Here is a 27,068-nt window from a genome sequence, read left to right on the forward strand (position 1 = left end):
CTCAGCAGGAGCTCAGAATACACAAGCCGAGAGGAAAGGGAGCCAGGACTGAATGTCACTGGCAACCACTGACAGCCCCACCCCTGCCCGCCTGAGCTCCTCTGCCTGGCACAGAGCTAATGACACCCCCATAGAAGTGCAGGGAAACACCACCTGTCCCCTGGCCTGCAGAGATCTGGGGCTGAGCTCCCCTCCCTCCGTGCCCACCTGCCCTGTGACATGGGGGCTAAGCTCCCCTCCCCTAGGAGTGCAGGGAGACACCTCCCCCTCCCTCTGTACCCACCTGCCCTGTACACAGACCCTGGGGCTGAGCTCCCCTCCCCCAGGAGTGTAGGGAGACCCCAGCCTGCACAGACATCAGGCAGTGCTCTCCCGAAAGCCCCCCTGCTGGCTCACCGTGTCACCCGCCCGGTAGGGCGTGGAGCCCTTGCCCCCAGCAATACTGAAGCCCAGCCCCTTCTCATTGCGCATGAGGCAGGTGGAGAATCTGTCTGTGGGTGGTGCCCCCTCAGGTCGCTCTGGAAAGCGAAGGCCGCCCCGTGGCTCTCGTGGGCTGTAATCATCCTCGGGGCGCAGCGGTGTAACCGTGATGGCGTTCTCGGGCTCCACCATCCGCTCCCGAAGAACCGTCATGGAGACGGAGCTGCCTGAGCCACGCAGCGCCTCCACGGCCACGTGGTGCTCCGCACGGTGCAGGGCCACTCCGTTCACCTGAGAAGGGACAGGGGTCAAGGTGGGAGACTGGCCCACAGGAGTCCCCAACCCCTCCCCCCAAACTCACAAGGAGCTCCCCCACACCAACAGGGAGCCCCCACATACACTGACCCCACAAGGAACCCCCCACACACCCCACCCCACATGGAGCCCCCCCCCCACACACACACACACCGACCCCACAGGGAACCCCCCCACATACACACACCACCTCACATGGAATCATGGAATCATAGAATATCAGGGTTGGAAGGGACCTCAGGAAGTCATCTAGTCCAACCCCCTGCTCAAAGCAGGACCAATCCCCAACTAAATCATCCCAGTCAGGGCTTTGTCAAGCCGGACCTTAAAAACCTCTAAGGAAGGAGATTCCACCACCTCCCTAGGTAACACATTCCAGTGTTTCACCACCCTCCTAGTGAAAAAGTTTTTCCGAATATCCACTGCAACTTGAGACCATTACTCCTTGTTCTGTCATCTGCTATCACTGAGAACAGTCTAGAGCCATCCTCTTTGGAACCACCTTTCAGGTAGTTGAAAGCAGCTAGCAAATCCCACCTCACTCTTCTCTTCCGCAGACTAAACAATCCCAGTTCCCTCAGCCTCTCCTCATAAGTCATGTGTTCCAGTCCCCTAATCATTTTTGTTGCCCTCCGCCGGACGTTTTCCAATTTTTCCACATCCTTCTTGTAGTGTGGGGCTCAAAACTGGACACAGTACTCCAGGTGAGGCCTCACCAATGTCGAATAGAGGGGAACCATCACGTCCCTCGATCTGCTGGCAATACCCCTACATATACATCCCAAAATGCCATTGGCCTTCTTGGCAACAAGGACACACTGTTGACTCATATCCGGCTTTTCGTCCACTGTAACCCCTAGGTCCTTTTCTGCAGAACTGCTGCCGAGCCGTTCGGTCGCTAGTCTGTAGCGGTGCATGGGATTCTTCCGTCCTAAGTGCAGGACTCTGCACTTGTCCTTGGAGCCCCCCCACATATACCAACCCGGCAGGGAACATCTCCTCCACACACACACACACACACACACACACCGACCCCACAGGGAACCCCCCCACACACACACCCCACCCCACATGGAGCCCCCCACACACACACACACCAACCCTGCAGGGAACATCTCCCCCCCACACACACCAACCCCACAGGAAGCCCCCCTACACACACACCGACCCCACAGGGAATATCTCCCCCCACACACACACACACCAACCCCACAGGGAGCCCCCCTACGCACACACCGACCCCACAGGGAACACCCCCCTCCCCAAACACACCCCACCCCACATGGAGCCCCCCACACACACCCAACCCCACATGGAGCCCCCCACACACACCCAACCCCACAGGGAACCCCCCTACACACACACACACACACACACACACACAGCAACCATACACAGAACCTCTCACACACACCAACCCCACAGGAAGCCCCTTCCCCACATCAACCCCACAAGGAACCCCCCCGAAACACTGACTCCACAGGGAACTATCACACATACACCTCAACCCCATAGGGAACGTCCCCACACACTCCAACTCCCTAGGGAGCTCCCCCAAGGGAGCCACCCCACACACACCCTGCACCATCCCCTCTCTCTTCCATGGTGCATGGCACAGCTTGTTGCCATTCACTTAAGAGAATGCCAGGCTGCCAACACCAAACTGAGCCCCAGAAGGAGACACCTGTGTCCTCTCACCACCTCCCTTCTCTCACATACCCAGCAAGTCACTTGGGGGTCACAGATCTTGCTATCCTCCCTTCAGGGAGTGGCCACCAAATTCTGGTGCAACTCACAGCTTCTTCCTTCTGTCTCCCTGACTTCAGACAGATGGCCCTTATTGTGCTGGGGGATTCGGGAACAGTTGTAGGGGAAGTGTGGCTAGTCCAGTGCGGGGGACACTGGTTGGTTTGGGGTCAAGGCAGGGAGCTGGAGGATCTTCCTGTTGCTGCTGCTGCTTCATTTCACATCAAAATGCTCTTTGGCCTAGGGAAAGGGGCCTGGGCTGGCAGCCAGGCGCCTCAGAGTGCAAGTCTCACAACTTCCACTGACTGACCTTAATAAGTCTCTTCCCACCACAGCCTTTATTACTGAGCTAGGCCTACCCTTGTGCACAGCCAAGTGTCATTCCCCACCCTTTACAGCGCAACTAACTAAGGGGCTGAGCTGGGAGCAGAACCCAGGTTTCTGATCGGGCAGATCCAAGTCCCACCTGCCTTTCAGAAAGTATATGCCAATCCTATGGGCTTGGCTATGCTATCTCTAAAATGGGGCTACACATACATACTCACCTTTGCTTTGAGATACACAGATGAATGAGTACTATGTAAATGTAAAGCAACAGTAACTAATAGCACTGAGGAGTCAATAACCCTCAGTCTTCTGCTCTAACAAATAGACTACGCTCCCCTTCCAGCGCCAGAAACAGAACTCAGGAGTCCTAAGCCTATGGGTATGTCTACGCTGTATTCTTAGTCTGTGGTCCTACAGGTTTGTGCCCAAACCATCCACACACTAAACTCTCAAATGTGCTTCTTTGAACCAGTGCTTGCTTGAATGGCTGAGTGTTTGGGTTAAAACCCAAACTGGAACTCATGCACTTTGCAGTGAGGCTGCAGGCAAATTCACTTGAGTGCTGATAGGCCTCCAATGCCCTTCCCACAAGTTCTCCCAAGGAACAGACAAGTTCTTCTGCAACTGACACAATTGATTGGGAAAGAATCCTAGAGCATCTCCGCACAAAAACCCATGGGAGTGTCCCCCAACACATACAGGAGCATGCAGAAACACTGAAGACACAGTAATGTGGGTAGGGCTTTGCTGTGGGAGTACTCATATGTGGGCCAGGCTAACCCGAGAGCTCAAATCTGCATGCCAACACCCAGGCTGACTGTGCAGAGTAGACATGCCCTGTGTGGCGTTCTGTCTATCAAAGAGTTAAATATGATGAAATTTCTCTGCCAAGGTGACTCTCCATCTCTGGATGTCTCTGGATCCAGACAGGATGCCATTCTCAAAGATGCTTTAGTCAAACAAAAGTAATTGGCTCAGTACAGGAACAACTGGATGAAATTTAATGGCCTGTGTCATATAGGAGGTCAGACTAGTTCTGGCCTTCAAATCTATGGAACGATTAATTTAAATAATATTATTAAGATTGAAAAACCCGGCACTGATCAGTTAGGAAATGCCAGAATTAAGCTTGCCCTGTGACAGCAGCATGATCCAGTCTTTCATTCCATGGATCACACAGTATTTTTTCTACATGATCCCTGCTTCATTCAGTGCCCACGGTGGGTAGTGAGCAAGACTGGACTGTGCAAGCAGAATGATGCCATTCCCATAAATGCTACCAAGTTGCTGGCTGCACTCAGTAGGACAGGGAACATGTGGGGACCATAAGCAGTGCATGAATAGGGAGTTGAGCTCTTGTTACAGACACCTTGTATTATTTCTCTGGCCTGAATGCTGACTGCCATTCCTCCCAATTCAGTGATGTACCATTTGCTCCTTGCACTGGTCCATTCATGCTTCAGAAGCTGGCTACTCATGGGAGTTGAATCCTGCAGGACTCAGCAGTTTTTAAAGATTTTTTGAGGAGGGAGGGGTAATGGGTATTATTATTATCTACTATCAGAACCCCTCAGAGTCCCCGTGATGAACCAGGACCCCACTGCACTAGGTGCTGTACAAACACAGAACAAAAACACAGTCCCTGCCCCACAGAGCTTCCAGGGTAAGGGTATGTCTGCACGCATTCACGGGATGTGACCGCAGCTCCTGTGAACACACCTGAGTTAGGGTTCATCTAGCTAGCTTGGACACTGCAGCAAAGCTGTGGCATGTGCACTTGAGTGTGGGCTAGCCCCACAAGTAATGACCCGGGGGTGTGGATGGGCTTGTACAGCCCACACTGCCATGTACACTGTCGCATCTTCACTGCTCCACTACCCAAGCAAGCTACATTAAATTCAGCTTGGCTATGTCTCCATAAGCTGTAATCACTTCCCGTGATTTCAGTGTAGTCAGACCCAGAGGGATACAGACCAAAGGTGGAGTACGAGAAAACAATGAATCACTTTTTGTCAGCATGCTAGGCAGTGGTCGCAAGGTCTCTGGGGATTAGCTGGTCTTGTACCGGACCCCTCTTCCCACATTCAGGGAAGAGGGCAAGGAAGCAGAAAGTGACTGACTGTTATAAAAGGTCAATCAGCTGCGAACTAGCTAAGCGGCGAACAGAGGGAGTTTGCCTGGGAGTTTGCCTGGGGAGAGCCCACTGAGGCTTTCATCTTGCCGGCTTCACTAAGTAGTTACTACAACTCCTGAGGAAGCTCGTAGAAGGACGGTAATATGGATGGGGAGCGTTCAGCTGTTGTGACCTGCACTGGATGTGCCATGTTTGTCTTTCTTCCACAGGACAGAAGCGACTTTGTATGAAGTGCAAGCTGGTCTCCATATTGGAAGAGAAGTTCAGGGTCTGGAGCAACAGGTATCGACCCTGCGTTGCATAAGAGAAACTGAAGATTTCCTGGACAGACGTCAGGATATGCTTCTACGGGCACAACATTCTGAAGAATCAGAGCAGGCTACGCAGGGGGGACAGGAGGATGGTGAAGAAATCTGGCAGCATGTGACCTCCAGAAGAAGAAAGAGGAGCGTCCACGTACCAGCAATGCATATACCGGTGAGCAACCGTTTGCATGTTCTCTCCACAGGTACTACTGCGGAGAGTGGACTAGATGATACATCTGAGGGAAAGGACAAGAAGGAGACTCCACCGATTGGAAAGCATGAAATGCACTGTCCCAGGGATGGGGGTTTCATGGCCACCACTCCCAAGAGAAGTAGGTGGGTGGTGGTGGTCGGGGACTCCCTCCTAAGGGGGACTGACGAGGAAAACCGAGAAGTCTGCTGCTTGCCAGGAGCTAGGATTCACGATGTGACGGAGAGACTGCCGAGATTCATCAAGCCCTCGGATTGCTACCCTTTCCCGCTTCTCCACGAGGGCACCAATGATACTGCCAAGAATGACCTTGAGTGGACCACTGCAGACTACGTGGCTCTGGGAAGAAGGATAAAGGACTTTGAGGCGCAAGTGGTGTTTTCGTCCATTCTCCCCGTGGAAGCAAAAGGCCTGGGTAGAGACTGTTGAATCGTGGAAGTCAACGAATGGCTACGAAGGTGGTGTCGGAGAGAAGGCTTTGGATTCTTTGACCATGAGATGGTGTTCCAAGGAGGAGTGCTAGGCAGAGATGGGCTCCACCTAACGAAGAGAGGGAAGAGTATCTTCGCAAGCAGGCTGGCTAACCTAGTGAGGAGGGCTTTAAACTAGGTTCACCGGGGGAAGGAGACCAAAGCCCTCAGGTAAGTGGGGAAGTGGGATACCGGGAGGAAGCACAAGCAGAAGAGCGCAAGAGGGGAGGACTCCTGCCTCATACTGAGAAAGAGGGGCGATCAGCGAGTTATCTTAAGTGCCTATACACAAATGCACGAAGCCTGGGAAACAAGCAGGGAGAACTTGAAGTCCTGGCACCGTCAAGGAATTATGATGTAACTGGAATAACAAAGACTTGGTGGGATAACTCACATGCCTGGAGTACTGTCATGGGTGGATATGAACTGTTCAGGAAGGACAGGCAGGGCAGAAAAGCTGGGGGAGTTGCACTGTATGTAAGAGAGCAGTATGACTACTCAGAGATCTGGTATGAAACTGCAGAAAAACTTGAGAGTCTCTGGATTAAGTTTAGAAGTGTGAGCAACAAGAGTGATGTCGTGGTGGGAGTCTGCTATAGACCACCAGACCAGGGGATGAGGTGGACGAGGCTTTCTTCCGGTAACTAACAGAAGTTACTAGATCACAGGCCCTGGTTTTTGTCATAGAGAGGAAAGAGGCAGGATGCCAGAGGATTGAATGAAGGTCCCATCAGAGCCGCTAAGACTGTGCTAAGATCCGATAAGGGAACCAGATCCTGCACTAGCAGATGGAGACGAAGGATTCCTTTTAAGAATCTAGACATCAATCACCCTGATATCTGCTGGGAGAGCAATACAGCGGTGCACAGACAATCCAGGAAGTTTTTGGAAAGGGTAGCGGACAATTTCCTGGTGCAAGTGCTGGAGGAACCAACTAGGGGCAGAGCTCTTCTTGACCTGCTGCTCACAAACAGGGAAGAATTAGTAGGGGAAGCAAAAGCGGATGGGAACCTGGAAGGCAGTGACCATGAGATGGTTGAGTTCAGGATCCTGACACAGGGAAGAAAGGAGAGCAGCAGAATACGGACCCTGGACTTCAGAAAAGCAGACTTTGACTCCCTCAGGGAACTGATGGGAAGGATCCCCTGGGAGAATAACATGAGGGGGAAAGGAGTCCAGGAGAGCTGGCTGTATTTTAAAGAATCCTTATTGAGGTTACAGGGACAAACCATCCCGATGTGTAGAAAGAATAGTAACTATGGCAGGCCACCAGCTTGGCTTCACAGTGAAATCCTTGCTGATCTTAAAACACAAAAAAGAAGCTTACAAGAAGTGGAAGATTGGACAAATGACCAGGGAAGAGTATAAAAATATTGCTCGGGCATGCAGGAGTGAAATCAGGAAGGCCACATCACACTTGGAGTTGCAGCTAGCAAGAGATATTAAGAGTAACAAGAAGGGTTTCTTCAGGTATGTTAGCAACAAGAAGAAAGACAAGGAAAGTGTGGGCCCCTTACTGAATGAGGGAGGCAACCTAGTGACAGAGGATGTGGAAAAAGCTAATGTACTCAATGCTTTTTTTGCCTCTGTCTTCACAAACAAGGTCAGCTCCCAGACTGCTGCACTGGGCAGCACAGCATGGGGAGGAGGTGACCAGCCCTCTGTGGAGAAAGAAGTGGTTCGGGACTATTTAGAAATCTGGACGAGCGCAAGTCCATGGGGCCGGATGCGCTGCATCTGAGGGTGCTAAAGGAGTTGGCGAATGTGATTGCAGAGCCATTGGCCATTATCTTTGAAAACTCATGGCGATCAGGGGAGGTCCCGGATGACTGGAAAAAGGCTAATGTAGTGCCCATCTTTAAAAAAGGGAAGGAGGAGGATCCTGGGAACTACAGTCCAATCAGCCTCACCTCAGTCCCTGGAAAAATCATGAAGCAGGTCCTCAAAGAATCCATTTTGAAGCACTTAGAGGAGAGGAAAGTGATCAGGAACAGTCAGCATGGAATTCACCAAGGGCAAGTCATGCCTGACTAACCTAATTGCCTTCTATGACAAGATAACTGGCTCTGTGGATGAGGGGAAAGCAGTGGATGTGTTGTTCCTTGACTTTAGCAAAGCTTTTGATACAGTCTCCCACAGTATTCTTGCCAGCAAGTTAAAGAAGAAGGGCTGGATGAATGGACGATAAGGTGGATAGAAAGCTGGCTAGATCGTCGGGCTCAACAGGTAGTGATCAATGGCTCCATGTCTAGTTGGCAGCCGGTATCAAGCAGAGTACCCCAAGGGCTGGTCCTGGGGCCGGTTTTGTTCAATATCTTCATTAATGATCTGGAGGCTGGCGTGGATTGCACCCTCAGCAAGTTTGCAGATGACACTAAACTGGGAGGAGAGTTAGATATGCTGGAGGGTAGGGATAGGATACAGAGGGACCTAGACAAATTAGAGGAATGGGCCAAAAGAAATCTGATGAGGTTCAACAAGGACAAGTGCAGAGTCCTGCACTTAGGACGGAAGAATCCCATGCACCGCTACAGACTAGGGACCGAATGGCTTGGCAGCAGTTCTGCAGAAAAGGACCTAGGGGTTACAGTGGACGAGAAGCTGGATATGAGTCAAGAGTGTGCCCTTGTTGCCAAGAAGGCCAATGGCATTTTGGGATGTATATGTAGGGGCATTGCCAGCAGATTGAGGGACGTGATGGTTCCCCTCTATTCGACATTGGTGAGGCCTCATCTGGAGTACTGTGTCCAGTTTTGGGCCCCACACTACAAGAAGGATGTGGAAAAATTGGAAAGAGTCCAGCAGAGGGCAACAACAATCATTAGGCGGGCTGGAGCACATGACTTATGAGGAGAGGCTGAGGGGACTGGGATTGTTTAGTCTGCAGAAGAAAAGAATAAGGGGGGATTTGCTAGCTGCTTTCAACTACCTGAAAGGGGGTTCCAAAGAGGATGGATCTAGACTGTTCTCAGTGGTACCAGATGATAGAACAAGGAGCAATGGTCTCAAGTTGGAGTGGGGAGGTTTAGGTTGGATATTCGGAAAAACTTTTTCACTAGGAGGGTGGTGAAGCACTGGAATGCGTTACCTAGGGAGGTGGTGGAATCTCCTTCCTTAGAGGTTTTTAAGGTCAGGCTTGACAAAGCCCTGACTGGGATGATTTAGTCGGGGATTAGGTCCTGCTGTGAGCAGGGGGTTGGACTAGGTGACCTCCTGAGTCCCTTCCAACCCTAATCTTCTATGATTCTATGAAATAATAATAATCTTCATAATCAGATATCGGAGCCACATCTGCAGCCCACAATCAGCACCCCCAGCATTATACCTTGCCATTTCACAGAAGCTGGGCTCTTACCTCCAGGAGCTTGTCCCCGACACGGACTCCTGCTCGGGCTGCAGGGCCCTCCTCCGACACACGGGAAATAAAGATGCCCTGGAATCAAAACGTCATGTTAGCAAGAGGAGAACAGGCCCTTCACCCCAGGAGCTGATGTTACTGGGGGAGCAGAGAGGGAGGAATTCCCCCTCCTGGGGGTGTATGTTATTGGGAGGGGAATGCTCAGGCCCAGGAGTGGTGCTGTCTCTGGTTACTACACTGTGACCACAGGGAAGTGCTGGTGTTTCAGCCCAGAACCCACATTCCAGAGGTGACACCTTCCCCCTTGCTCAGCCCTACCAGACTCTGCCTTGCCCTATGTGCCCCCAGCACATCCACAGAGCAGGCCCAGTACACACAGGGGTCAGGCACTGCCATGATGGGGCACACCTCACTTCTAGATAGACAGATCCTGCCTGAGAGCAGGCAGGCACTTCCCGGCTTGGGCAGCCCAGCTCCTTACCTCGTCATCACCCTTGTAGGGAGTGGAGCCTTTGCCCCCTGCGATGCTGATGCCCAGCCCCCCCGTCTGCCGCAGGATAGTCAGGGTCAGCTGCAAGCAAAATGGAAACAGATCACAGCTCAATGCAGAGCAGCTGCCATAAAAACAGCTGGGGGAGTAAGGAGGGTGGCGGGCACAAGAGCGCATGCAAGCTGGCATACATACCAGCACACAGGAATATGACTGCGAGTTTCGTTTCAGTGTGTACATGGCTGCTCATGTATTTGTGCAAAGCAGAAGGGCTGATGGAGGATGGGGTGGCGGCCACATCTGGCTGTTAGTGCCCAAAGCTATGGCACCAATCAGCTGGTCAGCCCCTTTTCCATGGATCTGTCCCTAACCTTTAGCCCAAGCCCCAACCTGCCAGCAACAAACATATCAGACAGTGAGGCCAACACCACAGCAAACTGAAAAGCAGTGGGTGTGGGCAGGAGACTCGGGGTGGGATGTGGGCACTGAGCAGGAGTTGGAGGGGACTTGGGGAAGTCAGGGGTGACTGAACAGGAACTGGGCAGTTGGCAAGGGGTGGAATTGAGCCAAATGGCGAGTGCCAGGAGCCAGGGACACCGCCTGTGCCACCTCCCAATTATGTATCTTGGTCTCTTTCCTTTGGGGTCCAATTCTATGCAGGTGCGGTGAAATTAAGGGCCCCACCTGACCCTAACATGGCCTGCACTTGGCTCCCACACACAGAGCAACACCACTGCATGGCCCTGATCAAATTACCCCCTTTGCCCTACTGGCTGCAAACAGGATGGGGCGGCTGCCTCCTCTTCTCTCCTCAGGGACAGGCAGACTCAGGATTCTGACTGAGGCATTCAACAGCTTCCTTCCCTCTCTGCTCTCCCACTCTCCCTCGCCCTGAGAGCACTCTGCACGTGTCTGGGCCTCAGCTGGCTGTGTCTAAATCCAGGGCCAGCAGAAAGCGCTGTGTGGAGAAGTGCTCGGCTCACATGCCCGCAATGACAGAGAAGGAAGGAGGTGTTCCTGGGGCTCACTGAGTGCCACAGGCCCAAGGAGCCGGGTGAGGACAGCCCATTGGGCAGTGGTGATGGAAATGCACAGAGACCCCACTGGGGAGAGAAGGGTGCTGGTGGGGGAGGAAGGAGACAGGAAGAAATTTGCTGCCCTCCAGATGTCACTTCTCTGGAAACAAAGTCTAGAGCAGAGAAAGGCTGCTGCAGAGGCATCAAGCTCTAAGAGCACACACAGCTGGGGCCGTCCCCAGAGACTGCACTGAGGTGGGAGGCCAGAGCAGATTTGGGCCACCTCCTCTGGTAGCCTGTCTCTGGTATGGACCCTGCTAGGTGCTCCTCAGAGATATGTCATGGCAAGGGAACCATTGAATCTTGCCTGCCTGGGGTAGGCAAGGTGCAAGGGGTAGGGACCCTAGAGTTCTTGGAAAAGTCACTTCACCCAGCTCCAGCTGCAGCTCAATGCATGATGTGAGCAGCATGTGCACAACTCGACTTTATGAACTGAAGTTACTTCGCAGCTACCATATTTTTAAGTTCCATGATGCTTTGAGAGACATGGCCTCTGGAAAGCTGCCTGATCAGTCACGGAATGTTTACAGCCCAGTAAGTCACTAGGCAAATGGGGTCTCTGTCTCTGCTCTCTCTTGGTTTCCTCTGCCCTTCTTGCTTTCCTGTATTTCTGCTCCCATTCTGGTTCTAACAGGAATGAACCCTGTGCAGCCTCTGCCCATGGTGTCTTGCTATACTAATCTCAAGAGCGCCACTCAAATGGATTAAAAACCGGCTGACAGATCAATGGGGAATTATCAAATGGGGGTGTTTCTAGTGGTGTTCCCCAGGGATCAATACTTGGTCTAAAACTATTCAGCATGTTTATCAACGATATGCAAGTAAATATAAACTCACTACTGCTATAATAGGTGGATGAGTCAAAGATTAGAGAAGTGGCAAATAATGCTTTAGCTAAACACAAGTTATTGGGCTCCATATAGTGATAACAGAGTGAACTTTAAGGCCTTGTGATATATAGATTAGACTACATGATCTAATAGTCCCTTCTGGCCTTTAATTCTGCTAATCTATGAGGACAGAGCAGCGATACAAACTGATCTGGCTGCCTTGGTAACCTGGGTCCACTCAAACAAAATGTTTTTTAATATAGCCAACAAATGCAAAGTTATACAGTATAAACCAGGAATGCAGGCCATACCTATAGAGTAAATCCTAGAAAGCAGTGACTAAAAAGGACTATGGAGCCATAGCAGACAAGCAACAGAACATGAGCCCCCAGTGGGATGCTGGAGTAAAAAGGGCTAACGTGGTCCTTGGATGTATAAACAGGGACTAGAGAGTAGGGAGATGATTTTACCCTCTGTATGGCTCTGGTGAGACCGATAAGGGAATACTTGGTACAATTCTGGTATCCATGTTTGAAAAAATGTTTAAAAAAAATTTAAGAGGGTGCAGAATAAAGCCACAACAATGATTCAAGAGCTGGAGAAAATGCCTGACATGGAGACTTACAGAGCTCAATCCATTTACAAAAGTGACTGAGAGCAAGGGTTGATTACCATGTATACGTACCATCATGGGGAGAAAATACCATACTAAAGGGCACTTTAATTGAGCAGAGAAAGTTAGAAAATCAACCAATGACCAGATGCTGAAGTCAGACAAATTCAACTTAGACATTAGGCACAAATGTTTAAAAGTTAGTGTGATTAATTACTAGAATAAACTATGAAAGGACGTGGTGGATTCTCTGTCTCTTCCTGTGTCCCAATCCTGGATGACTTTCTGGAACAGATGCTTCAGTCAAACACAAGTCACAGGGCTCGATAAAGGGGTAACTGGGTGAAATTCAGTGGCCTGTGATATACAGACGGTTACACTAGATGTTCTAATGGGCCCTCTGGCCTTAAACTCTGTAAGTCTTAAGCCATTGCCATTAATACTCTAAGTAGGCGGAAAAACCCTCCCTCCCCTGCAACTAATTCTACAGTAAGTGAAAGCAACACGGGGCCGAGAGGCGCTAGAGATCATGGCAGGAAATAACCGAGTGAGATTCAACCTGGATACAGACAGCACATACATCCCAGGAGGGAGAAAGCAAACCCCAGATTCCGAATGGACCTTGGACCAAGATGGGGAGGCAGCAGTGAGTTAGACCAGAGTTTGCAGTGGGGTAGAGCAGCTAGAAAAGCCCAATGGGATTGTGTGAGCAGGGAGGGGCCAGTCTCTTCTCTCTCCAGCTCTGTGCTCAGCTTCAGGTCCCTCAATCCCACATCTCCTGCCTGGGACAGGGAGGGGAGAGTCCTTCTCTATCTGCTCTGTGGAGGCCTCACCTGGATACCCCATTCAGCTCTGGATATCAGGTGAGATACTGAAGGAGTGGAGGGTGCTCAGAGAAGCAGCTCAGGAGCCAGAAAAACTGACTCACCAGGAGAGATTAGAAGAGCTAAATATGTCTGGCTTCGCTAAGCAACAACTAAAGGGGACATGACAACAAGCTGGAAATATCCGAAGTGTGTGATCAGTGGAGAGGAGGGAGCTTATCGCTTGGGCTGTTTTGAACTAGACTAAAGCAAACAATCAAAAAGCTAAACAGGAGTGAATGATCCTGCCCTGGCCCCAGAGATGGGATGTGGTGGGGAATTTCCAACTCTAACCATAAGAACAGCCCTATTGGGTCAGACCAATGGTCCACCTAGCCCAGTATCCTGTCTCTGACAGTGGCCAGTGCCAGATGTTTCAGAGGGAATGAACAGAGCAGGGCAATTATCAAGTGATCCATTCCCCCTCCGCAGCTTCTGGCATTCGGAGGTTGAGGAACATCCAGAGCATAGGGTTGTGTCCCTGACCATCCTGGCTAATAGCCATTGATAAATCTATCCTCCATGAATTTAGCTACTTCTTTTGGGAACCCAGTTATACTTTGGGCCGTCACAACATCCCATGACAATGAGTTCCACAGGTTGACTGTGTGATATGTGAAGAAACATTTCCTTTTGTTTGTTTCAAACCTGCTACCTATTAATTGGGTGACCCCTAGTTCTTGTGTTATGTGAAGGGATAAATGACAAGTCCCTATTCACTTTCTCTGCAAGTTTTAGATTTTATAGACTTCTAGCATTTCCACCCTTAGGCCTCTCTTTTCCAACAGTCCCAATCTGTTTAATCTCCCTTCCTATGGAGGCTGTTCTATACCCCTAATCATTTTTGTTGCCCTTCTCTATACTTGCCCTTCGCTGTACTTTTTCCAATTCTAACTTTTTTGAAATGGGGCAACCAGAACAGGACGCAGTATACAAGGTGTGGGCGTACCATTGATTGATATAGTGGCATTACGATATTTTCTGTTTTATCTATCCCTTCCTAATGGTTCCTAACATTCTCTTAGCTTTTTTGACTGCTGTTACACACTGAACAGATGTTTTCAGAGAACAATCCCACTTGAATAGCCGGGTATATACTTGGGGGGTCTGGCCTGAGGCAACGTCTGTGCCACCATGGCCACACTATTTTAGCTCAGTGGTTCTCAACCAGGGATACTCAGAGGTCTTCCAGGGGGTATAACAACTCATAGATATTTGCCTCATAGATAGTTTTACAACAGGCTGCATAAAAAGCACTAAAATTTCATTGTGACTTGATTGTATTGCTCTATGTACTATACACTGAAATGTAAGTACAATATTTATATTCCAATTGATTTATTTTATAATGATATGGTAAAAATAAGAAAGTACGCATTTTTTCAGTAATAGTGTGCTGTGACACTTTCGTGAGCAAGTCGTTTTTAAGTGAGGTGAAACTTGAGGGTACACGAGACAAATCAGACTCCAGTAGTCTGGAAGAGCTGAGAACCACTGCAGTAGCTCAAATAACACCCCCCATATGCATGTCTACCTACACTTTGAATCACACCTCCCACCTGCTGTGCAGCCGTACACTATATTCTTTATTCCTTTTAGAGGTTGTGTTGCGTTATCACTCTTGTTCTTGGTTTGTAGGGAACAAACATTCATAATAAAGGGCTGGTGAGCAGGGAAGGGAAGAGCCAGCTGATCTTCCTCCCTCAAACTGGCACTAAGGGGAGGGAGAGCAGCACAGCAGCCCGCACGAGCCAGTAATGGAGAGCAGCATCTAATAAGGCCAGGATCTGGGTTCAATACTGCTAGGTGCCCAGGGACATCCCTGTAGATCTCCTCAAAGCCGCTCCAGGGGCAGGGACAACTTTTCTTTTATTGGGGAGGGGCTAGAGTTAAAAGATAATAAAATTATAGCTGTTGTGTACACTTGAGTGTAAATAAATTTAGTTGTGGTACAAAACTATTCTGTTCCAAACTCAGTGCAATCCTTATGTTACTAAAAGCCCCCAGGTGCCTAAGCTCCTGGGCTCTGTTGCTCCTGCTCATGACAGCACTGTGGACCTATTGTTATATGCTAACCTGTAGGCTTGAGAAATCCCAATCATCATGATCTGCCGGTTTTCCATATTCTGAGGTCTTGTTTATAATCTCCCTAAGGAACAAGTGGGGAGCTCCCTGCCCCCAGCTGTTAGAGCCCTTTGGAATTCAGTGCAGGGGTATGGGGCAAAGCAGGAGGAGGAAAAAGTCTGAGTTCCACCTGGATGGAAATATCAGAGCAGTTCTCAGGGTCACTTTGAGCAGCAAGGGTAGCAGGGAACAGTGCTAATTAGAGAGGACGCCAAGCTCATGATGCTTGCAAGCTGAGTCTGCCCCACAAGGAAGGATGCTCAGATGACACAGTGAGGGGGGGCAGGCTCACCAGACTATAGCAAGTGTCCAACTCGGTATGGGAGACAAGTCTAGGCCTCTCAGTTACATGGCAAGTTCAAGAAATATGGACGAGAGAAGCTAGTGCTTCCTGCACTAGGATCCTCAGATCTCCTAGTGGTACCACTTGGGTAGACCCACATGCTGGTAAAGTCTGCTCTTGACAGGAATCTAGAGGAAAACTGCAGGAAGGTGAGCTGGGCAGCTGTGATGGCTGATAAGACAGTCATTCGTGAATGAGCTTCTCCAGCCTGAAAGGGGAACGTCCGACCTCTCAAAGTGGCAACAAATCAGGGATTGGACCCAGACTGCAGTGCTTTCGCCCTTCCTTAGCAGGGGAAGTGGGACAACAATCCCTATTTCCAGGAGTTTCTACTAATTTTTTGTCTTTTCCTTGACCTCCATGAGCCTCCCAGACACCAGTCAACTTATCCTGACAAGTCCCCTTGCAGGAGGGCATTACAGGTCCAGATTCTCAAAGGAAGTTAAGGCTCTTCACTTCCCTTGAAATCAATGGGAGTTGGGCACCTAAATACCTTGTGGATCTGGGCCATACTCCCTGCTTTACAAATTCATAGAATTTAGGGCCAGAAAGGAGCAATATGTTCCTATAGGCTGACCTCCTGTGTAGCACACATCAGAGAACCTCAAACCCAGGGACTCCTGCATCCAGCCCAGTAACCTGTAGTTGAACGAGAGTGTCTTTTAGAACAACATTCAATCTCGATTGAAAGAATTCAAGTGATGGAGAATTCATCACAGCACTTAATAAATTGTTCCACTGGTTCTTGTTGATGAACTGAGGAATAGTTGGGGAAGTGACTTGCCCAAGCTCACGATTAGCAGTATGGAAAACATTTTATATGAAAGGAGAATGAGAAAAATGGGATTGCTTATTTTAGAAAGAAGACAAATCACAGTGAATATGATAAAAGTATGTAAAATAATGGCCTAGAGGAGTTTCTATTTCCCTGTCTCACAACAACAAAGGAACATACAATGAAATTGGAAGGTAGCTAATTCAGTTATAAAAAGAAAATATTCTCTCTCACCACATGTAATTTAACTGAGGAACTCACTGCTACAGGATGTCTCTCAGACTAAGAACTTATAAGATTCAAAGAGCAATTAGACATGTATATGGTAACAATATCCACTGATGTAAAGAAAAAGGTTTGGGAAGGGAGATAAAACCTCCTATTTCAGGGCTACAGTCCTGGTACTGACTTCTGTGGGATGGGAGACTGGACTAGTTGAATCCTGAGTCTGATCCACTATGGCAAGTCCTGTGCTCCATGGCTGGGGCAGGAGATTATTGTTTCAGTGCCTGGTTCTGAGACACAGACCAGCGTCATAGTTCCAAGATTTTGACACTGTTCTATTCAATGCACATTCTTAGGCCTGGTCTACACTAGGAATTTACATTGGCATAGCTACATCTCTCAGTGTGTGAAAAATCCACACTTGAGAGATGTAGCTATATCGACCTAACCCTCAGTGCAGACAACACAAATTCTTCCATCAAGCTAGCAACCGCCTCATGGGGAGGTGGATTACCTATTCCAACAGGAGAATCCTTCCCCTAGGCAGAGGTAGCGTCTATATTGAAGTGCTACGGCAAGACAGCTGCACCACTGTTGCATATTCTTATACTACCCTCAACACCATAGTATCTGAGCACCTACCACTTGTGCATTAAGTGACATGAATAACATTGGTCATGCATAGCTCGTTCTCTCTCATTTTCCCCCCAGGGTAGAACTGTGCATACAGTGGCGTGCTTTGCAGTTTGGGGTTTTAAAAAAACGTTGCACTGTGTTTATGTTAGAGAAAGCTAACCGGCCGAGTGTACCTTGGACACAGAGCAGAAGGTGGGGAGATCTGTAATAATCCTTAGTTCCGTGGAAGTTTTTTTTCCAGTCTGGGACCAGACCCTGAGAAAGCTTTGTTTCCTGCAGACACTTACCCCATTCACTGCCTAAACTGGAAGCCACCAGAGCTGCCCCCACCGCTCTAGATCTAGTCCTGTGCAGGGATGGGTGGGGGGAGGGAAGTGAAGGAATGATATACTTTTATTATATGAGGATGATAAAGTATGTTCCAGTCCATTAGTAACTAAGTAGAATGCTGAACAGCATCTACTAGGGATAAACAATTTTAAATCAGCAGTTCTGCAAAACTTGCACCCAAGTGTATTAAAAAAGTTAGCTAAGGAGAGGTCTGGCCCACTGATGTTAATTTTTAATAGATCTTGGAATACTGAGGAAATTCTAGTAGACTGGAAGAGTGCAAATGTCATGCCAATATTCAAAGAAGGCAAGCAAGATGACACAGGTAATTACAGGCCAGTTAGCCCAACAACAATACTGAGCAACAAAGCTAATATGGTATTTATTCAATAAAGAATTAAAGGATAGGAATAGAACTAATAGAAGCTGACATGGTTTTATGGAAAACTGGTCTCGTCAAACAAACCTGATTTCATTATTTGATATGCTTACGAGTTTGGCTGATAAAAGTTACTGCATAAAGACCTCCTGTGTCAAATTCAGTCCTTTGCTCTCAGAACAGAGGTGGGCAAACTACGGCCCATGGGACCCTCCTGCCCGGCCCCTGAGCTCCTGGCCCAGGAAGCTAGTCCCCGGCCCCTCCCCTGCTGTCCCCCTCCCCCACAGCCTCAGCGCATTGCACCGCCAGTGCAAAGCTCTGGGCAGCTGGGCAACGCAGTTGCAGAGCCGCAGCCTGACCCGGTGCTCTGGGTGGCGCAGCTGTAGCGCCGCCAGCCACCAGTGCTCCAGGCAGCGTGGTAAGGGGGCAGAAGGGGTTGGATAGAGGGCAGAGGAGTTCAGGGTGGTGGTCAGAGGGCAGGGGTGTGGATAGGGGTCGGGGCAGTCAGAGGGCAGGGAACAGGGGGGGTTGGATGGGGCAGGGGTCCTGGGGGGGGGCAGTCAGGAATGAGGGGGGGTTGGATGGGGCAGCAGGGGGCAGTCAGGGGTGGGAGGGTCCAGGAGTCCCAGGGGAGATGTCAGGGGGCAAGAAGCGGGGGGGTCGGAGGCGGGGGCCAGGCCACTCCTGGCTGTTTGGGGAGACAGCCTCCCCTAAGCGGCCCTCCATACAATTTTGGAAACCTGATATGGCCCTCAGGACAAAAAGTTTGCCCACCTCTGTCTTAGAGGCAACCCCATCATTGAAATGTAGGGCTGGGAGGGACCTTGAGAGATCAAGTCCAGCCCTCTTTGCTGAGGGAGGACCAAGTAAACCTAGACCCGCACTGACACGTGTTTGTTGAACCTGTTCTAAATACCTCCAATTCCTCAACCTCCCCTGAAAGCCTATTGCAGAGTTTAACTATGGTGATAGCAAAAGTTTTTCCTAAAATCTAACTTTGCTGCAGATTAAGCCCATTACTTCCTGTCCTACTTTCAGTGGATGTGGAGAACTATTGATCACCATCCTCTTTATACCAGTCCTTAACATATTGGAAGACGTATTAGGTCCCCCCCTCACTCTTCTTTTCTCGTGACTAAACGGGGCCAGTTTTTTTTTAGCCTTTCTTCATACGTGAGGTTTTCTAAACCTTGTATCATATTTGTTGCTCTCATGTGGACTCTCTCCAATTGGTTCACATCTTGCCTAAAATGTATTTACCCAGAATTGGACTCAATACTTTAGCTAAGGCCTCATCAGTGTCAAGTAGTGCAGAACAATAAGCTCCTGTATCTTACATATGACACTCCTGTTAATATACCCAAAATGTAGCCTTTTTCGCAACTGCATCACATTGTTGACTAATATTCAATTTGTGATCCACTATAATTCTCAGATCCTCTTCAGCAGTACTACCACCTAGCCAATTACTCTCCATTTTGTAATTGGACATTTGATTTTCCCTTCCAAAGTGAAGTGCTTTACAATTGCCTTTACTGAATTTCATTTGTTGAATTCGGAACAATTCTCTAATTTATCATGATTGTTTTGAATTCTAATTCTGTCCTCCAAAGGGCATGCAACCCCTCCCAGCTTGGTATAATCTGCAAATTTCATAAGCGTATTCTCCTCTCCATTATCCAAGTCATTAATGAAAATATTAAATAGAACCAGACCCAGGACTGACCCTTGCAGGAGCCCCCTAGATACACCCTCCCAGTCTGAGAGCAAATCATTTAAAACTATTATTTGAGTGCTGTCTTTCAAGCACTTATATACCTACCTTATAGTAATTTAATCTAGACCAAATTTCTCTAATTTGACACTGTCAAAAGCCTTACTGAAATCAAGACATCCTGTCTGCTGCTTCCCCACATCCACTAGGCCAGTAACCCTGTCAAAGAAGGATATGAGGTTGGTTTGGCATAATTTGTTCTTGACAAATCCATGCTGGTTATTCCACATAACCCTAATATCCTCCAGGTTCTTACAAACTGAATGTTTAATAATTTGTTCCAGTTTCTTTCCAGGTATCAAAGTCAGGCTGACTGGACTAGAATTCCCTGGGTTCTCTTTCTTCCCCTTTTTAAAAGGCAGGTACTATGTTTGCCCTTCTATGCTGTCCTGAGATCTCATCTATCCTCCATGAGTTCTCAAAGGTAATTGCTGACAGTTCAGAGATTGCTTCAACGAACCTGTTCTTTCCCTAGTTTGGCTTGCATTTCTTCTCCTTGTTAATAGAAATTGTGTTGAGTATCTGGTATTAGCCTTCTTAGTGAAGACCGAAGCAAAACGGACATTACACATCTTGGCCTTCTTGATGTCATCCGTTATTAGGAGCGCTGTCAATTAATCGCAGTTAACTCACACAATTAACTCAAAAAAATTAACTGTGATTAATTGCAGTTTTAAATCGCACTGTTAATCAACAGAATACCAATAGAAATTTATTAAATATTTTTAGAAGTTTTTCTACATTTTCAAATATATCGGTTTCAATTACAACACAGAATACAAAAAGTGTACAGTGCTCACTTTATATTACAAATATTTGCACTATAAAAATGAAACAAAAATAGTATTTTTCAGTTCACCTCATACAAGTACTTTAGTGCAATCTCTGTTGTGAAAGTGCAACTTACAAATGTAGATTTTTTTTGTTACACAATAGCACACAAACAAAACAATGCAAAAAACTTTAGAGCCTACAAGTCCACTCTGTCCTACTTCTTGTTCAGCCAGCTGTTAAGACAAACAAGTTTGTTTGGATTTATGGGAGCTAATGCTGCCCACTTCTTATTTACAATGTCACCAGAAAGTGAAAACAGGCATCTGCATGGCACTTTTGTAGCCAGCACTGCAAGGTATTTACATGCCAGATATGCTAAACATTCTTATGTCCCTTCATGCTTCGGCCACCATTCCAGAGGACATGCTTCCATGCTGATGACACTCGTTAAAAAAAATAATGCGCTAATTAAATTTCTGACTGAACTCCTTGGGGGAGAATTGCATGTCTCCGGCTCTATTTTACCCACATTCTGCCATATATTTCATGTTATTGCAGTCTCAGATGACGACTCCGCACATGTTGTTCACTTTAAGAACACTTTCGCTGTAGATTTAACTAAAAGCAAAGAAGATACCAATGTGAGATTTCTAAAGATAGCTACAGCTCTCCATCAAAGATTTAAGTATCTGAAGTGCGTTCCAAAATCTGAGCATGGAGGAGGTAAAAGAGCAACACTCCAATGCGGAAACTACAGAACCCGAACCACCAAAAAAGAAAATCAACCTTCTGCTGGTGACATCGGACTCAGATGATGAAAATGAACATCCGTTCGTCCGCACTGCTTTGGATTGTTATTGAGCAGAACCCATCATCAGCATGGATGCATGTCCCCGGGAATGGTGGTTGAAGCATGAAGGGACATATGAAACTCTAGCGCATCTGGCACGTAAATATCTTGCAAAGTCAGCTTCAATACTGCCATGCAAGCGCCTGTTCTCACTTTCAGGTGAGATCGTGAACAAGAAGTGGCCAGCATTATCTCCTGAAAATGTAAACAAACTTGTTTGCCTGAGCAATTGGCTGAACAAGAAATAGGACTGAGTGGACTTATAGGCTCTAAAGTTTTACATTGTTTTATTTTTGAATGCAGTTCTTTTTGGTACATAATTCTACATTTGTAAGTTCAACTTTCATGATAAAGAGATTGCACTACAGTACTTGTATAAGGTGAATTGAAAAATACAATTTCTTTTGTGTTTTACAGTGCAAATATTTGTAATCAAAAATAAATATAAAGCGAGCACTGTACACTTTGTATTCTGTGTTATGATTGAAATCAATATATTTGAAAATGTAGAAAACATTGAAAAATATTTAAATAAATGGTATTCTATTATTGTTTAACAGTGTCATTAATCGCAATAATTTTTGTAATCGCTTGACAGCCCTAGTTATTAGCTCTCCTTCCCCTCCCCCTTTTTCTTTCTCTTGTTCCCAATGTATTTAAAAAACCTCTTCTTATTGCCTTTTATGTCCCAGGCTGGCGTAACTCATTTTGTGCCTTAGCACTTCTGATTTTGTCCCTACCTGCTTGTGCTATTCTTGTGTGTTCCTCCTTAGCAATTCATTCGTGTTTCCACTCTTGTAGGACTCCTTTTTGATTTTCAGATAATTAAAAAGCCCCTGAGGGAGTTATATTGGCCTCTTACTATTCTTTCTATCTTTCCTTTGGATCAGAATAGTGGACAGTTGTGCATTTAATATAGTCTCTTTGAGAAACTGCCAGCTCTTCTGAACTCCTTTATCCCTTAAATTTTCTTCCCACAAGACCTTACCTCCCAGTTCTCTCAGTTTAAGTCTTTTCTTCCTTTTTTTTTTTTTTTTTTTTTTTTTTGAAGTCCATTGTCCTTATTCTGCTGCTCTCACTCCTTCCTTTCCCTTGAATCATGAAATCGATCATTTCATGGTCCCTTTCACCCAAACTGCCTGCCATCTTCCTTTCATCCCATACATAAGAGTTAACAAGCTCGATCTTCAAACTAGTTAGGGTGTTTGCCCCACTACTTCCTCTGGGGAGGTTGTTCCAGAATCTCACTCCTCTGAACCTTCTTCTAATTTCCAGCCTCAATTTATTCATAACCAGTTTATCCCCATTTGTTGTTGCACCAACATTATGTTCTGGCTTAGGTAGCTCTTCTCTCTCCCTGGTTATTAGCCCCCTGTTGTATTTATACAGCGCAATCAGATCCCCTCTCATCCTTTGCTTTGCTAGGCTAAACAAGCAAAGCTCTCAGACTACTCTTGTGAGATAGGCTTTCCATTGCCCTGAGCATCCTAGCAGCCCTTCTCACTCCCGTTCAAGTCTGAATTAACCTTTCTTGAGCCCAGGCTCCAGAACAGCACGCAGTATTCTAAATGCCAAGTTATACACCTAGGAACACTGAGTGAATTCCAGACCTATGGACTGGGGGACTCATCATGCAAGGTAGCGACTGAAAAGGATTTAGGGGTCATAGTAGACAAGCACTGAATATGAGGTCCCAGTGAGACACTGTGGCAAAACAGGCTAATATGATCCTTGGGTATACAAAGAAAGCACAGGGAGTAGGAAGGTGATTTTACCTCTGTTTTGTATGGATGGTATTGTTAAGACCAATGATGGAATACTGCATCCAGTTCTGGTGTCCACATTTATAGGAGGATGTTGAAAAATTGAAAAGGCCACAAAAATTATCTGAGAACTGGAGAAAATGCCTTACAGTGAGAGATGTAAAGAGCTCAATCTGTTTATCTTATCAAAAATAAGAGTGAGAGATGACTTGATTACAGTCTACATATACCTATATGGGGAGAAAATATCTGATACTAAATGGCTCTTTAGGCTAGCACAAGAAGGCACAACAAGACCCGGGCTGAAATGGCTAGACACTGAATGCAGACAAATTCAAATTGGAAGTTAGGCTTTTTTTTTTTTTTTTTAAACCAGTGTGAGAAAATGGCCGATGTTAGTATGGTGGGTCCTGCGCTTTTCTTGGCAGGGGGCTAAGATGCCACCCCTCGCCCCTGCTCTTGGGGAGTCGAGGGCCCCGCTAGTGGCCCGGGAAGGTGGTAAAGGAGGGAAGCGGGGGAGGGATCTGGGTTTGCTCCTTACTTTGAGCCCCAGCCCCTCTCAACCCCTGCGGGTTCTTACCCTCTTCCCCCTTGGGTTGCGTACCTTTGGTCTTTAGACACTGGGGGGAGGAGTCTCCCTTATTTCGGTTCTCTGATCTTTCAAGTCTCACAGCACACCTCCAAGCTCCAGTCCTCTCTCCTTCCTCTGTCTGCCTGAAGCAGGGGGGTTTTATTAGGTTCCTGACAGGGCCTTAATTGACTGCAGGTGCTCCAATTAACCTGTAGCCACCATCCCTAGTCTACAGGGAAGCACGCCTTAATTAGTCTTGGTCTTATATATTTCCCCTCAAAAACTCTACCACTGCTCCCTGGCCCTCCTGTATCACAATAGCAAGAGAGATTAACCACTGCAACAGACTCCCAAGGGAAGTGGTGGATTCTCCATCTCTTGAAGTCTTCAAATCCAGACTGGATGCTTCTCTGGAAGCTGCTTTAGTCAAACACAAATCATTAGGCTCAATACAGAAGTAACTGAGTGAAATTCTCTGTCCTGTATTATACTTTCAGGCCTTTAAAAAAAATCTATGAACCAACCCCCCTTTCGGGTGGACTGAAGATTTGTATCCCCAAGTTCCCCAAAACTGGCAGCATCCTCCACAGGCCTGTACGTCCTACTGGGCAGACACCAGAGGTACAACTCCGCCCTAGGGATCCAGACAAAGGGGGCATGGGAAGTCTGGTCCAAGGAGGGGAATTTATAATTGTGGTGCCCAGCATAGGGCTTGCACTTTGGCACAAGGGGATTATTTGTATCCAGAGTGACATTTCTGAGCTATCCTTGCAGGAAGACGGGTAAGGTTATTTTTAAAGGGGAGAATGATTATTGGCTTTTTCTCTTCTTCGGATTCAAAAAGACCAGATGGTATTTTGCTTCAATTCACCTTCACTCAGAGGCTGAAACTGGAGAATCTCAGCCCTCAGGTGCATGTGTCAGGGAACTCTGAGCCTGCGAGAACAGAGAGTTTGAACGGAAATTGTCTAGCAGCTTTAGCTACAGCAGGAGATTCCCAGCATGTCCTCTGCAGCTCACCTTGTGCTATTGGGAAAGCCTCCTCTAGGAATAAGGAAGCTTGCCAGGCTCCTCCCAGCCGCACAGCGAACACTGCTAGTTCTCAGCTCTGTCCTTAGTGAGGAGAGCGCTATGGGGCAGTTCCAGATGGGTGACCAGGAGACCCCCACACACCTGGCCTTGACAGCAAACACTCTCTCATACCCCTCTCTCCTTGGATTCTGGTCTCCAGATTAAGAAGCCTGAGTCAGTTACACAGGCTTTGGTGGAGCACCCAGCTGCCATTCTCAGTCCAGACAAGCTCTGTGGACCTTTTTTATTTCTGAGATGACATCTCTGAAACAGAGCAGCCTCACCACTTAGAACAGCAATATCTTGCCCTTCAGTTCCTCACAAACAGCCTGTCGCACAGCAGGGCAGCATCAGCTCCAAGAAACAGCTGTGGAAACGGAAGCACAGAGAGGGGAAGGGACTTGCCCAAGGTCTCATAACTGTGTCAAAGCCAGAAGCAGAATCCATATCTGACATGTAGTCTTGTGCTTTAACCACACACCATCCTTCCTGTAGTGGCAGAGTTCTATGAAACTGGGTTCCAGCTCCCTAAGACACAAAAGTCTAGGTTAGATGGGGCCCCCAGAAGTTCTTCTGTTTCTCTTTGGTCTCAGATGCCTGCCTAGACCCAACAGTTGTCTCCATGGAGGTGGGGGTAGATATCCATAGCCATGGACTCCTGAGGCCACATGGTCTTGGGCCTGGATTAAAAGGAACCTCCAGCAGGTCATTCCTGACTGTGAGAACTGGATGAGTGGAGGGGAAGGGGAGACTGCAGCACTGTCTTCTATCTCTGCTCATAACTTTCCTTCCTAGGCTGGAATTACATTTTGTTGGAGAGCTTGTGCAGACACGGCTTGGCATTTCTAGAGCACAAGACAGAGAACAAACCTCATACAACTGCAGCACTAGCTCAGCGTGGGCCAGAGGGAGAAGAGGCTGGGACTGGGCTGTACATGCTCTGCAGGAAGAGGGAGAAGCCATGCTGGCACCTTCTGTTCGGGGGAGGACAGCTGCCTCTCCAGGATGCTCTGGGGCTTCATACTCCCACTGGTCCTGTTGTTCCTGCATTTCCCCGAGGCTGCCACAGCTCTCTGGTGAAGGCCTCAGTGCTCAGCCAGGCCTGTTACCTACTGCAATAGGCTGTGACTGAGGTTGTCCTCACACCCACCTGCGAGCACCAACTGGGGCAGAACACAGCTGTTCATCCCCTGGGATCACTTCCCAGGGAGGCGACCTTCTCAGATGCTAGACAGGATCCTTAAGGCCCTGGCTGCTCTGGGAGTTGCTCTCATCCACCCACTGGGATGCTCCTGCTCCTGGGGCTGAACATGCCAAGAGAGGTGGCTGAAGGCCTTCCTTTCTGGGATTCACTCCCATTGGCAGTTCCAGCAGAGCCAAGGCTGATGCCCCACAAGGTATCGGGCCAGGCACATGGGGCTCATGTCCAAATTTGGTTTTGCTTTCTCTGGCCTTTCCAGGTGCAGATGCTAGAGCTGTGACTCACACACTGGAGGACTGCAGCCATTGGTGAGTCCTGGCCTGGCCCGGCCCAGCCCTGCAGATACAAAACCACTGTTTCCTGCTGGACACCAAGAACCCCCATGAGCCCACGCACAATCAGTGTGTCTGTTTACGCAGTAGTTTCCCTAGGGACACAACTTTTGGCTGAAGGCGAGTCCCACCCAGACCAGCTACAGCCATCAACCACCTGCTCTGAACCTAAGAATTCCCATCCTCTGGAAGTTACCCCCACCCCCAGCCTGGTGCTGCTCCTTATTGCACACTGGGCCAAGAGAACATGGGGCCCCACAAGCAGGGGAAACATCTCAAGACAGCTATTCCCAGAAGGGGGAAAGGGAGCAGCTCAGGACCTCAACCCGCTCCTTCCCCCAGCCACTGCCTATCCTGCACAGTACCCCTTAGTGACTTTCACAAGCTCCGGGGACTTAGCCCAGCCCCACACTACATCCAGCCAGGACCCAGGCACTTTCATCAGTTATGCATGTTCAGTGTAAGCACCAGCCTCAGATGGAAAACATGAGGCCAGAGGAGGAGCCGAAGAGGGCCGAGGGGAGCTCCCCTGAAGAAGACAGCCCTGAGCCTGGACTGATCTTATGCTGCCTTCTGACACCAAGACATGCCAGGTCCTCAGGAGGCTCATGAAGGCAGCAGCAAGGGACTGCTCTGTACACAGCCACACAGATGGGGAAAGGAAGCCCTAAGCCTGGGACAAGCGGGCACAAAACAGGAGGGACGAGAAGAGCAGAGCAAAGGGATAGTCAGGCTCAATAGCATGGAAAGCCTCCTGGGCTG

The 27,068-nt window shown here is 48.3% G+C and overlaps 1 protein-coding gene across 17 annotated transcripts in view; it reads right to left on the minus strand.

The window, feature by feature from the left end:
- SCRIB (scribble planar cell polarity protein) overlaps nt 1-27,068 on the minus strand; it is a 232,708-nt gene that overhangs the window by 143,825 nt on the left and 61,815 nt on the right. For all 17 annotated transcript variants that reach the window (XM_074943613.1, XM_074943609.1, XM_074943619.1 and 14 more), the window contains exons 17-19: nt 9,768-9,857; nt 9,284-9,361; nt 397-711 (exon numbers count right to left, since the gene is read on the minus strand). In XM_074943613.1, the coding sequence (XP_074799714.1) occupies nt 397-711; nt 9,284-9,361; nt 9,768-9,857 (483 nt within the window). The remainder of the gene's footprint in view (nt 1-396; nt 712-9,283; nt 9,362-9,767; nt 9,858-27,068) is intronic.

This window comes from Natator depressus, chromosome 2 (assembly GCF_965152275.1).
Source record: "Natator depressus isolate rNatDep1 chromosome 2, rNatDep2.hap1, whole genome shotgun sequence".
NCBI classification, from domain to species: Eukaryota; Metazoa; Chordata; order Testudines; family Cheloniidae; genus Natator; species Natator depressus.